We start from the raw sequence: 18,481 nt of genomic DNA, 5'->3' as shown, positions 1-18,481 counted from the left end.
TGTACTCTGTGATGGTACAGTAAAATTGCTTCTATCCTGATCCTGGAAACCCTCTCAGAGGGTTTGCATACATGTGCAGGCTTATTGGATCATTTGCACAAAGAGAGCTTGAATAGTGAAGGATTATTACTATTTATCTTAATAAAATCTTTTATTAAGATAGAGCTGTATATTCATTAAAGTTCCTTTTACAGAAGATTGTTAAATGAAATGGCATCCTGAGGGCTTTTCTTCTTAGCTATGGTTGGATAGTTGCTAGTGGTTTCATGCTTTACACAGTAACATAGATTTACTCAGGAAACATGAACTCTTCCACAGCCTTCAGGTATTAATGATTACATGTCACAGGAGACTGTCTAAATACATGTGCAGCTATTTATCTACCTTTCCAGATAACCAGAGCCTTTGCATAACAACCTTAAAATACTCAGGATTGCACAGAGAAAGAATGAGAAGGAATATTATTGTATCTTACCTTTTAAAGCCCCCAAAAGCAGAAGTACTGGATTGCAATTCCTGCTTTTATCACTTCTGAACTTACTGCTAAAATGACAATTAGATAAAGAAGAGAAATTATCTAGGGAGCATGGAGTGATCCTCAGGACTGCTTAGTAACTGCTGTGATCAGCCTGTGGAGTCAGACTCCTCCCTTTCTTTGGTCCATATATGAGTCCAGGTTTATCCATGTTGACTTTTTTTTTTTTTGCAACAGCTGAATCTTCCCTATCACTGATCCTGGAGGTGAGATTGTCACCTAGGAGGTAGGATATGTAGTCTGTTGACCTAAAGCTAAGAAATCTGAAATATGTATGTCTCGTCCTCTGGGCAATAGTGCTCTCATCTGTGCATTGACAGAAGGACAAAAAGGAGGACTCGCACCCACTTCTCTGCTGGTCACCCTCTCAATGACAACAGCAAGCTCTGCTCAGGCCTCTCAGAGAGCTGAAGGGCCAGCTGTCTTCAGAAGAGGACTGCACGTTTGTAGCCACCAGCTGACCAAGAGCACACGCCTCTACCTGTGGCCCTGGCTTTGCAGATGGACTCCAGAGAGGACCAGGAGTTCACCCCTAGGCTTAGAGTACCTCATTGCCTGCAGGTAGCTCCAGACTCACCATGCAGCTTTCTCAGCTCATTCTTCAGAGAAACCTGTCTCTGATCTTTAAGCTGAGTAAAAAAACCTGAGTACTTTAGACCTTTGATTTTATTCCAGGGATGTGCTGTTTAAAACTTCACTCTTACAGCGCCTAATTTATAAGCACCTGAATTTTTTATTGAATCTTATCCTGACAGGTTATTTTGTAACTAGCAAGATTTTGAGTTAGCTCTTTTTGACAGCTGTGGTTAATGAATTTTAATAATAGATGCTAGAATGAAATGATAAAATAGCCGTTAGCAGATCTTCCAGACTAAACCCCAGCTGTTCGGTAAAGTTTTTGGACATATATCTGTATTTTTGACTGCAACTGTAAATGGAGTAAAAGCAGGTCCATAGATGCAGAGCTCAGTTAATCAGAGACAAGGAGTGTCTAACCTTAATTAGTGACCTACCAGTTGGAGAGGTTCCTGAATTTAAGAAGTTCTTGAGGAAATCTGGTTCCTGCTGTGTCTCTTGAAGCACCTTTTGAAGTACACAGTACCCAACATGTACCATTCTTATCAGAAAACCACACAGGACAGCAATCATGGAGATGACTGAAGATGCCTCTTGCTACTCTTTTTATCTTTCTACTTGTAGAAGTAGACTGAAGTAGGACTTAGTGACTAAAGCCAATCCAAGTGAAAAAGGCCAGTTCCTACTTAAATCAACACACAGCAACAGAAGCTGAATCTGAGGGTAGCTTTGGGCTTTCCTTTAAAAAGGAGACCTGTAAGCAGTGGTAAATAGAAAATAATCCAATAAAATGTAAATCTACCACTAAAAAAAATGCACAGGAAAGTAGCTGCTACTGATTTTAAGTGAGGACTAATCCTTCAAGACACATTTGCTAAGAAACGCTTGAATTTGTGTGTAGAAAAGCAGCACTGGTGTAGGCAGGGGGGAAATATGTATTATGAGGCTTTTCTGCAATGGTGATAAACCACTGAGGAATGATAAGCCACTGAAGAGTGATAAGTCACTGAAGGCAGAGTAGTTTATTTCACCTTAAGGAAATACCCAAATACCCTCACAGGATTTTTACATAAAAGGAGAAGCAATGAAGTCATATTACTTAATTATTAGCTCCTGTATTGCAAAAAGGCAGGTCAAAATATTCTACTTTTAAAAAATGACGAATATAAGCTTGAAAAGGCACAGAAGGGACAGAAACAGTATAGGTTTGGGGTTTTTTGCTAGAAACACAGGTTTTTTTCTTTCCTGTTTGTTGTATATTAAAGGCAAACTTTGGGGCACTTGAAAAGTATTCTCACACCTGAGATAGAGATCTGAGTCAGAGCATAAGGCTCAACTTCTCATTTTCTTTACTAAGAGGCTAGATAGTGTACAGTTTTCATTTATCTACTAGATTCAGCAGCATCTTCCCATTATTCAGATACAGCCAGAATTCTCAGACCTAAATGGAAGGTTGGAATTTTTATACATGTAATCTAAATTTTTAAGAATCTGTAGAAGACCTCTTTTTAAAAATTAGCCTTTTCACTTGCCTCCTTCTGTCAGAATATTTGATGCTTTCCATACACTAGCTCTCAAAATAACCTGGTTTTATTTTGCAGTTCACCTCTAATTCCAAGTGCTGAGAGCTGGGAATGCTGGACACTACGGGCTAGTAAGGAATGTATAGGAGCTTAACAGCAGGAGCAACAGATGCAGGTTAAAAATTCAGTGACCAGGAACAAATGTGCCTTTTATTTCATCTCCCAGCTAAAATCCTAGATAGAGTTTATTTGCTTTAAACTTTTCTCATTTAGTAGAATAATCTAACCTTAGTGTTTCTTCTTAATCACATCCACTTAAAATGGGACATATATGGCTCTATAAATTAAGCTAGCACAGAAGTATTCTTTGTTTAAAAGACCTGGAAATTGCTTGACAGTTAACTATTAAATGGTATCTAAAATACCTGGAATTTTCCTTGAAGGAGGTTATGCCTCTACTGAAAATGATAAAATCAAGTTTAAACCACAACTGATGGAAATGTACCACTTGATTATCTCAAAGTCAGGAGCTAAATGTATGTCTGAAAAATATTGAGCTGAAGTGTTTCTTCAAGGTGATACAGCAGCTTAATGGCAGGGTCACCTTCTTTTGAATAAAACAGATTTTTTATCCCACAAAACACATCAGGAGTACAAATATTTCCATTCACCTTGAAATAAACTAGAGACCTGTTGAATTTTTCTCATAGAGACAAATCAACAAGTATATAAATGTGGCAACCAAACAGTCATAAGTGCAGTGGTTATATTTTGCACTTGTCTGTGATGTTTTGACTGAAGAGTCTATCTTGGACCTAAAAACCTTTTCTCAGATATCATACATTCTCATACAAAGTTTTTCCTATGTTTAGTATTTTTCTGATAAAGACTTTTGACCAGCTCTCCACTAGGCTCCTAGCTGAATGTCAGATGCATCTGCTGAAAAATATGTACAAGTCTCCTCTTTAAGGAGCAGCAAGATCTGCAGCATCCTTGTAATAGTGATGTACCTCTTCTCAAATTTGGGGTCCTGACATAAAAAAGGCTGTAATGAAGGATATGGTGTTGTGCATACCCAAGTGAAGGCAGGGAGCCAACAAAATGCTGTTGTAATTACAAGTGAACATTCTTGTATCATAAAACTGTAAAGAAAAAGCTATAAATCAGAGCTGGCCTGGTGGTCCCTGGCAGCAAAGTGCAAAAGATTTGAGCTCATTCCCTGAGCCAGCCAAGAGTGGGATCCTCATGGCAGCATCAGCTCATTCCAAGGGAGGGCCATTCCTTGTGACTCCTGGGTGATGATCATGAAGCAATGATTTTGGTGGGAGTCAGATCCAGCCTCTGGCCCTGAAGGAGTGATAGTGTGACAAGTGCTGGCCATTGTAAAAAGTAAAGCAAGCTGTGAACCAGAGGAATTTTGTCTTTGAGAGAGAGTGTGTGTGTGTGTATGTGTGTGTGTGTGTGTGTGTATGTGTGTGTGTGTGTGTGTGTGTATGTGTGTGTGTGTGTGTGTGTGTGTGTGTGTTTAGGAGCCTGCTGCTTTGAGCATTAGGTTTGCACTACTGTTCAGATCCCAGTATTGGATCACTTCTTGTACTTGAGGATGCAAGATTGTCCTTTAATTCAGGTAGTTAGTTCCACATTTCTGTATACTCACTCATGACACCAAATTATGCTAAACCTTTGTATGGGCATTAGAAAAATGCAAAGAAATGAAGTAGTGCTATACAAAATGTCTCTATTGAAGTTCCCATCACTAATAAACATGGATCCAAATTTGAGCTTCAGTTAGAAATGGGGTTTTCTTCTATGGTGGAACATCCTTCTCTTTTCAGATGTCTCACAAGGATGTAGCTCTTTAAAAAACATTGATTTGTCTGGATAATTTACTAATTTCAAAAGTAACTAAGTAGCAGAAAGGTAGGAAATGATGAAAGCTGTTAGCATTGGGCAGTTTTCTAGAGACATTCTTTAATACAAACTGTGTGTGTTATTTCCTGTCCCTCTGAAAGATGTGGCTTGATCTGAGCCTACATTTACAGCTTGTGTTTGGAAAGTAAGATGATGTACTATTGTTAAAATAAAATAAAATAAAATAATAAAATAAAATAAAATAAAATAAAATAAAATAAAATAATATAATAAAATAAAATAATTCCTAAGGGTGTGCAAGTGATTACAGCAAAACAAACCCCAAACTGACAGCTGCACAAACAACACTTGCACAGCAGTGGTAGTCAGCTACTAAGAATGCCCAGTTTCCCATCATACTGGTAAGAATTTATAATTAATATCATATTTGGGGAGTCTTCTGTAACAAAACCACAGTTTAATAAGCTAACTTGATTATGGAAGCCATAGAGAGGACCAAAATTCAGTATTGTTTTGCAGAGTATGTTACCTCCCTGTTGATAGCAGTAAGAGGGAAAGGCAGACAGTGTTTTCCAGTAAAGCCCCTACAGTGGTTTAAGAGGTGCAATCCTGAAAGGTGAGGGGCTCTTTCCCAAACAGATGTGACCCCCTGCAACTCTGATAAACTTCCCGAAAAGATGAGGGAAATTTGTACCGCACAGGATGTGCTCAGCACATTGAGGAATTGAGTTAGTAATGTCCCTGATAATTGTGGATACCTCATTGTAGGAGTCAGTTTTTATTTAAATTTTTTTATTAGGAGTATACACATCTGTCTTTATACCCAGCAGCTTTTCTGGCCCACAAGAAGTCCTCTGTGAATTTCCCCAACTGAGCTCAGTGGGATCTCTGTCAGCTGCAAGATTTATGTCATCTTTTTCAGTCCTGAGAACTGTTCCTTAAGCTTTTCACATCTGGATTTAATTGGAAAGACATTAAAAGACATTAAGTGTGCTGGAAAAGCATATTTTAGAGAGGATTTTTATAGACACTTCCATTAAGGGAGCTGATGGTTGTAGGTTAAAATGGGATGAGGATGAGCCATCAACAGTTAGCAAAGACAAAATTATATTACAAACTACTTCAGATGAGAAGTTTGTCCTGTAGCTCTTGGGTCTGACTCTGCTCACACTTAAATCAACTTCAATTAGGCAAAAAATATCAGCTAATGCAGTGAAAGAATACTCTAAGATCAGAATCAAAAACTTTTTCCTTTTGGAAACACTCAAATTTCTAATTACATGCCATATATGCTAAATATAATGCTTTTAGCTGTCAATCTAGATTTGGTACTTTGTTGGACATACATGCACACTTGTAAAATGAGACTTGGAGAATGAAGAGGGGGATTGGTCATTAGGGCTCTGAGGGTGGAGGTATCCTTCTCTGAATGCCAGTGTGCTGGCCACAGGAGTAGAGTTTCACAGAAGCAGAGATAGGATGCAATTTAGTACGTGAGCTTCATTACAGATGTTGTAATGCAAGAATCTACAGCCCTAAACTCCCCCATTGTTCCAGCTACAATTTGCTCCTTGAAGAAACCAGTGGCCAATGCTTTGCATTAAGCGTAATCTATTGCTTTTGTCTTCAGACTGAAGTTTCCAGTCATGTTTAGATTGACAAGAGCTTAAAATTTAAGGTAATGGACTCAGTATGAGAGAACAAACATTCTTTCATTCTAAAATTGCTACAACCAAGGAATCTGATATTTAGGAAATTGCTCCCCTGTCTAAAGCAAAGTGTATGGTCTTTAGACATAAAATATGCCAAGTTTAAAGAAAAATATAGGTATGTTTGTTAAACATTGTGGGGGGAAAAGTACTCTTTAGAATATTTCAGCAAAAAAAATTGTGAGAGGCTCTCACCAGTCATCTTCTCCTAAAAGGGTGACTTTTCCTCCTCTATAGAAAATGTTTTGCATTGTTGGGAAGATGATAGCTTGATGAGTGATAGTGAAAGGAATGAGGCATTTGAATTAAATGGCTGTAGTGCAGACTTCAAAATTTTCTATCATTAAATACCTTTATTCAGAATGTCCCTCTTTCTATCTTGGCCTATGACAAAATGCATGTAAACTAGTAAAACTGATTCTAAATTTTATTGCCTGACCTTGACCCAGCCTTTTCTGTGCTCAGGTTCTCTCTCTTTGGTTTCCTTCTCTTTTAAAACAGCGTTAATTAAACTACCTCTGTTCTTTAGTGACATTTTGTCTTACGAAAAAGAGAATATCCTCAAGGGGAGCCAAAAAGTACTTAAACACTAGTGAGAGTGTTTTACAAGTTCAGTTTACTAAGTGAAAGAGTAACCATATTGATGCCAGTATTGAGTAATACTTCATAGCTTGAATATTGTTGTATACTGATTTTGGTGTGGATATTTGGGATTTCCTAAAAAACTTCCAATATCTATTTTTTGACTACTCTGTATGAGCAATTACCTAAGAAAACCACTTAAATAACAGAATAAATGCTTATAGATCATTAATTTTGTTAAAAGAATTCTAGCTATATCTACATTACTATGTAGGTCAGGGCCCATTCCCTCATGGGGAATAAGACAGTAATTTAGGTATTGACACCCATGCAGTGAAGGCAGTGGCAGTGATGTCAAAACCAGGAGGTCAGATGAAGGAAGAGGATTGTTTAACACAGTGTATTTTAGAAGTCACTGTAAACTCTTACACAATCAGGAATCTCAGTCAACTTATTCAAAATCAGGAGGTCAAAATCTGCAATGTATATGGGGTTAATGGCAGCCAACTTGCAACTCTATTGCAGTGATGTGGAGAAATGTCTATAAATAAATAAATAAATAAACCAAATAATTCTGAGAACACAGCTGACGGGGATATTTTCCAGCCATCAGTGATGAGAGAGTGATTCATGGCCTTTTTTCAATGCTGGTGCAGGATTTTGCCTGAGGATATCCATTCTCCTGTTTTCAGCTTTACATTTGAAGCTGTCTTTGTTAAAATCTCCTATAATTTTTGTCTGCAGCTCCTCAATCATGCTTGAGTGTTGTCTTAGTTGCATAATTTAAACATTTACCTACCAATAATTGGCCATGTAAATACTTTCATTTGGAAGTCTCTAATTACTGAAAGCCCCTATATTACTTAAATGTCTACCTCCTTTTGAAAGTTAGTGTTTAAGTAGTTTTTGTCTAAGAATATAAAATTAGAAGCAAGATTAATTTAAGATTAATTGCTTTCTAGTAAAATTCTATTGTTTATGTGTAGTGCAAACACTTGGAAATTTAATTTTAAAATATTTTCTTTCATGTTTATAAATAAGCTGTGATGACACATGATTATTTCTGTACTTGTTCTTGGAATTACAGCAACTGAAGGTAAAATTTGGAATCTTGAACTTAGAAATAAATAAATAAATAAAAGAACTTCCAGAATTCTAGACAAAATCTATAGCAGATACACTGAAAATACACTGAAAATATCTGATAGAAGATTTACTTCACTCTTAATCCTGTTTTAACTGTTTAAGATTTATTTTAAGTGCTGGTACTTGGGGCCCAACTTTCACATCTCACTTTACCATTAGAGAATGTAGACACATGTCAGTAGATACTGGCACTGAACCTGAAAGCTCTTATGAGATGTTCTTGAAGAGGCATCAACTTACTGGTTTCCTGCATAAATTGTCATGAAGGCAAATGTCGTGGTAGTACTTGAGTATATTGCCCCTTTCAAGTAGGAATATGAGTGTGGGAAGAGTCTGAGAAGATGCAGATTAAAGAAGAGTCCTGTACAGTCTGAGTCCCATACAGATTCTTTAGCAATCCCTTCTTGTCTTATTCCTACCTGCAAGTAAGAACACAACCTAAACTTGGCAGCTAGACTAAACTCTCCTTGCTATATTAATTTCTTATTCTGATAAATTAGATGTGTTTAAGTAGCATTTATTAAATCCTCTTCAGCTTTTCTCTCTTTGTGACTGGAAAGCATTCTATCACCATTAAAACAATCTTACCCCAGATTATTATGCAGATCTTTCTTGGGCTTTAAGGGAATGCTTCACCATTCCTTACTCCTGAAATTATTGCATGGTCACAAGAATGGCAGTCAGATTTTGAGTGTGGTGGTTCACATGGAAAATAAGCCATGCCCAATTGACTCTCTCTACTGTTAAGCAGGCTTTTCAATAGATTAAGTAGACGAATTTAGGTTGAAGATCAAAACCTATGGAAAGAAGTTCCATGTTGAATAGTGTCTTTCACTCCATGCACTTCTCACCTTATTAAGAGGCATGGAGGAATGAGTACACGTGTCCAATAAAACTATGTGGAAGAAGGTGACATGCATGCTGTTGATAGAAGCTCTGTTTAATATGTTGGAAAAATTGTTCAAGAACAGTTAATCCTTACTTTAGGATTACCCCCAGAAAGCTGGCAAGGTCAGGCTGTACATGGATTGTGTGTCATTTAAATTCTGGCTGCATGAGTTGCCTGGGGGCAGCATTAACTACAACGTGGGACTTGTTCTAAGCTACATGTGTGAATCATCATTCTTTGTTTGAAAATAGTGGACTCCTCCTATCCTCTGAGCTCCTTCTCTTGACAGGTGCAATCAGTAGCCTTAAGTGTAGTGCCTATCAAGTGACTATACCTTTGTGCAAAGATTAATCAATTTGGAAAATTCTATTTCCATGTAAACTACACAAGTTAATCAGATTATAACCCTGTGTTTTTCATGCATATCATAAACCATATGAGGAAAGAGCTTGAAGTCATTTAATTAAGGTTTACACTATATGCTGTGAAAAACCTTTCTGAACTTAATATTCAAACAGATTTTAGCATTGGTTCACATGAAATCTAATCAGCTGGAGAGAACAGCACATTGAAAGGAAAGCAATGAAAACTCCTAGCAGGAGTTATTGCTTGCAATATAGTAAATTCATTTGCAACAGAAGCTGTGGGGAAAAGGAATTTGCTTGCAATACTTAAGTTTTTTGTTTAGTTTGCATGTAGCCATCCTGACAAATTCAAGAGAATTAAACAGGTATGTTAAGGAGTCAAATTTTTGCTAATTTGTGTGCATGTATGTAAGTCTACACAAAGAAATATATCTTCTCTTTGTGCATTTCTCTATGTATGAAGTATTGAGTGTGGGCAAGTTAAAGCCAGGTAGAAGCTTAGTCAAAAATTTCTTCATCTAGAGAAATTAAAAGCAATCACCAAGAACAATAATTTGAATACATAACAAATTTAAACAGTTGCTCAGTTTTGGGGCACTGAACCTTCAAACTCACCTCTATAGCTGTAATATTGTTGGTTTTTTTTTAAATAGCCTTTAAATGTGAAATTAAAATCCATATATTAAAAATTCATGAAGCGCATCTCATTACTGATGCAGACAGCTTTGCTGCAATGTTATTGCACAGCTGACATTGCCCTTTGAGGCCTCAGTAGTCAGGGAGAGGGAAAGAAATTCACTGATTAGAGGGACATTTTTCTTTTGATTTAGAAAACAAATAATCATTGATTTGTTTGTACATACTACCAGTTTTGCTCACGCTCTGCTGTTGTATAGGCTTTTGGCTAGACACTAAAATCCAGATCTAGAGTCTGTGATGGTAACCTGGTATGCAAACATGTTCTCAAGCCTAAACTTGAGCAATAGAGACTTGCTGATGCATATGGCATGTGACTAGAAGAAACATGACCACAATGAATCATTTGACTTAGAAAACTTGGTCCTGAACTAAGACCCAGCTACTAAAGACAATAAAATCTTGTCTTTGACGAACTCCTCTAGACCCTGACAAATCAGTCTTGCAGTTTCTGCTCATAATTTTATGTCTTCAGAAAACACTGATTAAGGCCAAGCTGAATATGTTTTTTCTTGTACTTAGAAAATTGATGTTAGGAGGCATATTTCCAGTGAACTAGCAGTATGAAACTGTGTCTTTATTAGGATTGTCTCAGACCTCCTTGGTAATGTCAACTGGAAGAGCCACAGAGAGCAACAAACGTTTACAATTTTCAGTTTCACGTAATAAGCTGAAATGTAATATAGATTTAAGAGGAAAAACACCAACCACATACTGTGTTAAAACAAACATGAAAATTTTATCGTGAGGATGTGATCTTAAATGCATATGGGCTAGTGGAGTGCCTGTCTGCTGCTCTTGCTAGAGAATGATCTAATGTTACTAGATTGTCATTATAAGACACTTAATCCCCAGAGAGAGAAACAGGAAGAATATTTACAAGTTTCAGTGCTATTTACTAATTGCCAATTGACTTGAAGAAAGCTAAAAAATGACTGGAAACATCCATCCCCATCCTGATACACACACATACTAATAATGGAAATGGCAGCCAAGACAAACAGCTAGCATTGCGGTGCATCCTGTTGGCATTGTATTTTTGGCACTGTTGTAGCTATACAAAAAACAAGTGATACAAGAAATGTGTAAGGACATCTGTTCTGTAACCTATGGGGCTTCACTCACAAAACAGTTGTAAAATCTTCTGGGGGAGAGAAAAATTTCTCTGTATCTGTGCAGATGCTGTATTGTAAGAAAAATATCAATGGAAGGAAGTGTTGAGCCTTTGAAAAAGGAAATTGTTCACCAGATTCACTGTCAAATGTTCCATTCTTTTCTTTCCTTTTCATTTAACCTAAGTTATCTGCCATTCATAAGTTATATTTAAGCCAAGTGGTGTAAATCTATTGGGACTAATAGAATTGAATCATGGATTAAATTACCCTGGTGTCTGCTTGTAACTCTTCTTCACTGCAGATTACTTGAGCTCTGTGTCGCTCTGCTGACTATTCAGGTCACAGCCTCTAAGCTACCAGCTTCCTTCCTGAATCCAGCATCTTCATGTCTGTCTAGGGGCATGATGGGGAGAGAAGAAACATTAAAGACATCAATTAAGATCCAAAGTATTGTTTACTCACCTGCTTCTCTTAGCTTGCTGATCCTTCCAAATACAAGCAGGCTATGGGAGAAAGAAAAGGGGGAGTTTTCGGTACGCTGCAGGGCTCTCTACCATTCCTCTACTCCCCTTCAGCCACATCCAACAAATTGACCTTTTAAAAAGGAAATAAACTTTCCCAAAACTCAAATCTTGTTGCAAATGTTGGGATATAAGTAATTAGGCTTCCCCCACAGGTAGCTTATAAACAGTAAGACATGGTTCCATGAAAAAGAAATCAGACCTCATATTAACCTGGAACACATTAGGAAACTGGAAGTTAAAGAGGGACTGTGAAGTGTAGAAGATTGGGAGAACCTGGGGAAGAAAAGCTTAGCCCTGACAGCTGCTGAAGTTCTGTGTGGGAGCACATTTAGGAGCTGGAAAAATGTAGACTTCAACAGTGCTCACAAAAACACCTTGATACCTGTAGCCAGCACATCAAGGATACAGGCACAGACTGCTTCCCTGCCAATTGCTCTCTCTGATATTTGGTTTCAGAAATGCAATAGTCTGAGATTTTATCTTTTATGTCATATTTCAGTATGGGAAAGGCATGGGTTGAAGAAGAGTGAGATGGCGAAATGAGACCGCACCATATTACAAGCATTAGGATTTTGAAATTGTGTTGGTATTAAACATGCTTATCATTGAACACCTTGAATCATATTTTCATGTTATGTATTTTTTCTAATTGTTCTGTATTTACTTTATTGACAGCCATATGCTCCCATGCTCCCATTGACACCCAATGATCCTTGTTTATATGCCAAATGTGCATTATTTTAGTACTTTTCCCCTTGCTGTTAAAAGAGGAGAAGGGCTCTCTTGATCTGATTCTATTAAGCTAGTGGCTAATGTTCATCCAGAAAGTTTCAAATCAGTTTTCCTGAAAACAACCCTGAAAGCTGCTGTGTAATTTATGTGGGATGCCTTGCAAGTAGTCAGTTCTGTGAGTAAAACAGTAGTAAGTAACAGAGCTACTCAGCAATTCTAGAATTTGGATGTTTGTGTTAGTCTAATTAATCTCTTGATGATTTCAGGATTTCAGTTACTCCTAATTGAGACCAGACTGTTCTGCAGATCATATGATCAATCTGTGATTTAATCTTGAATGAAACTTTACTTGGCTCTACTTACAAACTATGATCAGGGCATTTTCATCCAAGTCACTATACAAACAAATAACCTGAACACAGAGTTCTTCCACAGTAAGTTTACAATTCACACATCAGACCAGGAAGCTAAGAGTGGGTATGAAAAAGTAAACAAAGTGTGTTGAGAAAGATGTGAGGTAGCAGTTTAACTGTGTGGGAGGAGCCGATGTCTCAGCTTCCTTCCCTCCTTGCAGTACTACCTGGTAATGGGCTTTGGTTTACCATACATAAGAAGGAAGGAGATTCTGATAGTTTTGCTAATGTGCATCAGGAAAAAATGGATGCGAGAAGACAGGAGATTCTTGGGTGCTGGTCCCTACCCATTGGATTCTTTCTCACATTTGCTAACCCATGACCAGTTAAAGTACAAGGAAGCATAGGAGCCCAAATCACTCCCCTTCCTCACCTGATGAGTCATACTTGCATTGTCATGAAACGGACCTCAGGGAGAGGAGAAGAAGAGAGAAATTGGGATGAAGAAATGTGTTGGGTTACTGGAACCAAAAAGTTAAGAGGAACGTAGTTGAAAACCCTCATTGCCACTGGAGGAATTATTTGCGATGAGCGGTCACTTTGCTGTGCAATCAAGATCAAGGATGGAAAGACAGATGGTGGTTAGATCTTATAGGAGTAGAGAATGCACATGTGAAACTTGTGAAGGGACACTATGAGGTGCTAGAGAAAGAATTTTTATGAAGAATGGAAATATATCAAAACATCAAGAAAACCAGAAGAAATGAGGAAAGAGAAAATTCTCTCTGGGGAACTCAGTGAGTGATAAAAGTGAAAGATCCAGCAATGGGATCTCATACAAGGGGCTCAGACCACATGGTAAAGGTGGAGTGGATTGTAGGTAACAGTGATAATTTGAGGTTTACCAAGAGACTTTCTAAAATGTTCAATTTTTTTTTTTCCTCAGGGCACAAACCATAACATTTGAAAGATTAGAAAGATTCTACTTTCATGTGTGATGGGTGGGAGTGCCTTGTACAGCCTTCTGAGGCTTCAGCAGCTAGTCATTACTATAGACAAATATGGGACATGTGGTCTTTTACTGTGGGGCAGCCTTGGCAATTTTTGTGCTACTACTCACTCACCAAAGTACACATTGTCTAATAATATTTAAGTTGTATAAACATACCTTTCAAGCGAAGCAGTTTTTGAGAGAATCCAGACAAAGAATTAGTACAAAGGCAAATCTAGTATTTCATTACAATGGCAGCTCCTGTTCCAGGCAGGGTCCCTGCTCTCTGAGGGAAAGGAAGATAGAGTCACAGATTCTTTCTGTGCCAACAAATAAGAAGAGAGCAGCAATTGCTTCACTCTAAACAGCACTTTAAGGCCTCCAGACAGTTCCATTGCTCGAGGTGTTAGTTTAGGGCACAATGTGCAAAGTCACCTTTTCTTTCCCCTGTGATTTGTTCTGAATGCATCTCAGGAGGAAGTGATTAAAACGCAAAATCTATTTTGTGGTTCTGCTTTACATTTCACCTTCTCAGTAGAACTGACCTCAGCTGTTTTATTGTGCTGGCTCTATCTTCAAAGTCGGCCATATGGTGTCAGAGAGTTTCATAATCAAGCTTTCCCAAATCAATACAAAAAAGAATTTTTTTTACCAAAGCAGACAGAAGGAAGAGAAGAAGAGGGGGCTCATAGCAGATAAGGCAGAAGTTGGTCAATGAAGAATGCAGTGGAAAATGTTAGATAAAAACTGACTGTTCTTCTATTCCTGATTCTCCCTAATCACCCCATATAGCACTCCCCTGATTAGCACATTTCAGTACCTGCGTGCAAGACATCAGGCTGTAACATTTTTCCAGATCTGACTTTGGAGTGCTAGTAGTGTCCTGCTGACCCTCTTCCCACTTCTCACATCTTCTGCAACCATTTGCAGCTCAAAAGTTTGTCCATAGGATCTCTATAAAGTGTTGGCTCTAGGAAAGCATATGGGGAAGCTGGAGACACTTTACAGACAGAAAGCCAAGAATCCTAGAAGTATGTCTTTTTCTTTATATAAGTGATGAAGCTTGCATAGACACAAATGGGAGTCACTGATATACCCAGGAAGAAGGAGATCTCCTCAATCCATGCACAAGCACAGCTATTTATCATGGAGCTGTTGTGCACCCACTCGCTTAGCTCTGTAGCCTAGATGGCTTAAATACACAGGAAAGTAATTGAATCTACACACACATCTTCCTTCCTTTGGTGCTAATATAATTGTGCCAGTGGGTTTTTTGATAACTCATTTTTTCTTTAGGCAGCGTTAAGTGCCTTGAAACAGTTTTCAGAACAAGGACTGGATCCAGTGGAAGGAGCTATGAAACTTGAGAACGGATCACATGAAAAGTAAGTACAATTTAAATCCTCTGCATTTTAATGCCTGTGTGGCATGGTAGATAAGAAATGTTAATTAAGAGCTTAGTTGCCCTTTTAAACCTATGTAAAACTATTTCCTCTAGAATTTACATACAGTTTGTGACAATTTGAGAGGATAAACATGATTTCAAGTTTAGTTTTAGTGATAATGTTTACTAATTAGCTATGAGATAGTCCTATGGAAATGCTAAAGAAAAGGATTTTCTTTCCATTGTATGGATTCTGTGTAAGTAGCATAACATGATTTTTGTCAAATGTGTTGTATCACATGATATTGCCTGTAAATAAGCATAGCTATCTGCCAATAAGGCATTATGACTGCAAGCTGAATTTTACCTCAGAGAATTTAAAAGTTGAAATTTCTTTCAGGTCTTAAAAAAAACTCCAATATGGAATTAAGCTTTAAGTAGTAGACAATAGAACAGGGTTTCACACTGGATTTTCAATTATTTAAGAAAGTGGGATTGTCCATCCAGTAAAGATTTTTTTCCAGCTGCTAGTCTGTTTATGAAAGAAAGTAGTCTTGTGTTACTAAATAAATTAGGAAGTAATAGAATAAAAGAACTAAGACTAAAAGTGGCATTTGGAATTTTCAGTAGATATATTGTGGCTATTTATAAACTAATTTAATCAGAAACATATTTCCATATGATCTCATCAGCATAGTATTTGAACATAAATATTGTTGTTTCACTTTAAAATGTTACCTTCCACGGTGACCTTTGAATCTCAAGTGCCATCTGGTAATAAACATGTCTTAAAGATGTGCAACCCTGGACCTTACCACTCTTGTTAATGTATTAATCTTTCAGACAAGTCAAGCATCTGGGAGAGAAAGCAGACAATAAACAGACTAACTCAGGCACCATTGCTCAGGACTGCAAGGATTCAAAGGCTGTCGTCTAGGAGCTTCCCAGCACCCACGGCTGCCACTGCATCCTTATAAACCTGTCAACACGCAATAGGGTGTATGTGTACAAGGAAATGAATGACTAATACCATTATTTGAGTCTTATGTGAAGACAACACTATTCTAACACAAGAGATAGTATACATGGTACTGTTTATTCAACTGTGGAAAAAAATAAAATTGAACATTTCCCTTAGAACTCGAGATCAGAGCATAACTCAATTGCCCAGAGGCAGAAGAAGTCTGATCGTGTTACTGGAGGTTAAAATAACAATGAATTAACAAAAAGTTTGGGAAAAAAAAAAAGAAACTTTACAATTGATTAATACTGAGGAAAAAAGTCAGCATTCGTTCAGTTATACAATTTTTTGTAGTGTAGTTTTAAGTTCAGCTTACTGTTTTTTAAATAATGCTTGAATATTTTAAAATTAACCAATGACAGTGCTGTGAGAATTGTAGTTGTTGTCTTCATATATAGTCATACAGCTTATCTTTTTATGCAGACATTATGCATTCTTCATTCTATATGAATATGTATGACTTTAAGATGCACTACTCAGAGTTGTATGCAAACAGAAGTTTAAATCTTGACAAGTATTTGCTTAACATGAACAGATGTTAGTTATGATCATTTTCAATATACTCCAGGAGAAAAGCAAATATGGTATTTGATTTTCCTTGCCATAATCAATTAAAGAGGCGTCTTGCCTCCAAGCAACATTTTCGCCTTCAATTCTGCTCTCTGTTGTGTGAAGCACATCTACACCCCATTCTGTGTGTTGTATCAACCCACCGTTTGCATCAACTGAGTGTTTTTAATCTCTGCATTCGGACCAAGAGCAAAAGGGAGGACTGCAACATTATCAAGCCAAGGGTGGAAACTGTTGATGTAAAGATCATTCTTTTGTGAAAGGAGTGGCAGAGGAGATAAGACCTGTGGCTGCTCTGTACCAGCATATTTCTTTTAAGTGTGTGGCCAAATGCAGTAAAACCACATCAGTTCATGTGTACAATGACAGTGTCTTCTCTTTCTTTATCACTCACAGTTAAACAACTAAGAGAAAAAAAGGAAAAGAAAACAATTAAAAATTAACAAATTACTGGCTACCACACTAGAGCCAGGTTTCAACCAAGCTGTCCCCATGCCACCACTTTCTACAAACTTATGTGTTAGACCAGACATGCTGGTATTTAGGTCATTTATCTAACCAAAATACAGATTATTTTATTTAATGCAACAGCTAAAGTTTAACTGCATAACAGCCATGACAGCATTGCACAAGATTGTAGAAGCACCAAAACCAGAGATCACAACTCAGTGACTCATGCAGAAAAGCAGAGGAGCAGCAATGTGAGGAAATGGTGCAAGGTACAGTGGCATTGATTCACCTCTGGGACGGGCTGTCTGGGGAACACACATCTTGCTCTCCCAGAACCACTGCTAGGAGTCCTTTTTTTCTACTTCATGTTTCTCATGGGTATGATTCACTCTCAAACCCGACAGATAAGGAGCTTTTGTTCTAAAAGTTTTGAAGTTTTCTAGGCTCTGACTCCATAAAAGTCAGGAACAAACTGAGCCTTTCAGTTCCCACAGATTCCAAGGGGCGTTTGGCACCTGCAGACTCAAGTTATTCAGGCAGCGGCATACAAAAATAATTAGCTCTTACACACCAACTTTCTCAGGGATATGTTACCTGCCTAATTGGCAACTGGAGCAGAAATTCTGCTCCTTCAGCTCATCAGACAGCTCAGAGAGCTCAGAAACAGCCTCAGTCTGTGCTTTAGCTGTACCTGCCAGTGTGCAGGGTACAAATGGCATTACTGTCCCCTCTCATGGAGAACAAGAACAAAAGGAAAAGGCAAACCCATTCCTCTGTCCTAAGGGCGAGATGCTGTGATTACTGGGGAGAATGTGACGAGGAGACTGGCAGTATGGTCTCCCTGGCACCAACAGAACCTCTGTGGGGTGTTCCCTGTCCCAGTAAATTTTAGATTAGTTGCTATGTTTTAGGTGGGCTCTGCATTGAGCACCAGACTTGCTCCAGTGCATGTGGAGTGCAGCAAAGTGATGCTCACCTCACTCTCAATGATCAAATTGCAATCAAATGTGTGCAACCAGCTGTCTAGGCCCAAGAGAGCTCATTCAGCCTCTCCAATCAAGGCAACAGTAGAGAAAGAGTATCTCTGTGAAACTCTTATTTTAGATTCTCTTGCTTGTCAGAACTATGCTTGATTCTGATTCTGACATAAAGCAAGGCAAGTAACTGAGCTGGGGGACTCACTCCCTTTTCTCAAAACTGTAGAAACACGGAGCAGACTGGGGGAGGAGGGTCATAGAGTAGCAGAAGTTCTAACAATTTTCCAAAAGCAGGGCTGACTAATGGTTGTTGTAATCACAAGTTAGAAAGTCTGCAGCCTTATGTCAAGTGCACACAGATGGTTGTTTCAAAGCACCTCCAAACCAAAGGTTAAAAGCTGCATCACAGAGGTCCCAGTGAAGGCTGATAGAGCTTTTCCTGGAATAATCTGAAGAAAGAGTTCCTGCTCC

The 18,481-nt window shown here is 38.0% G+C and overlaps 1 protein-coding gene across 5 annotated transcripts in view; it reads left to right on the top strand.

Annotated features, from left to right (window-relative positions):
* Positions 1-16,946, top strand: part of STAU2 (staufen double-stranded RNA binding protein 2) — a 169,899-nt gene extending 152,953 nt beyond the window's left edge. For all 5 annotated transcript variants that reach the window (XM_077783200.2, XM_021530600.3, XM_021530601.3 and 2 more), the window contains 2 exons: positions 14,905-14,993; positions 15,836-16,946. In XM_077783200.2, the coding sequence (XP_077639326.1) occupies positions 14,905-14,993; positions 15,836-15,929 (183 nt within the window). In that variant the 3' untranslated portion in view covers positions 15,930-16,946. The remainder of the gene's footprint in view (positions 1-14,904; positions 14,994-15,835) is intronic.
* Positions 16,947-18,481: the final 1,535 nt, after the last annotated feature.

Source organism: Lonchura striata, chromosome 2 (assembly GCF_050655825.1).
Source record: "Lonchura striata isolate lonStrDom1 chromosome 2, ASM5065582v1, whole genome shotgun sequence".
Lineage (NCBI taxonomy): Eukaryota > Metazoa > Chordata > Aves > Passeriformes > Estrildidae > Lonchura > Lonchura striata.
The sequence above is the reverse complement of the archived record's forward strand: the minus strand, read 5'-3'. Positions and strand labels throughout refer to the sequence as shown.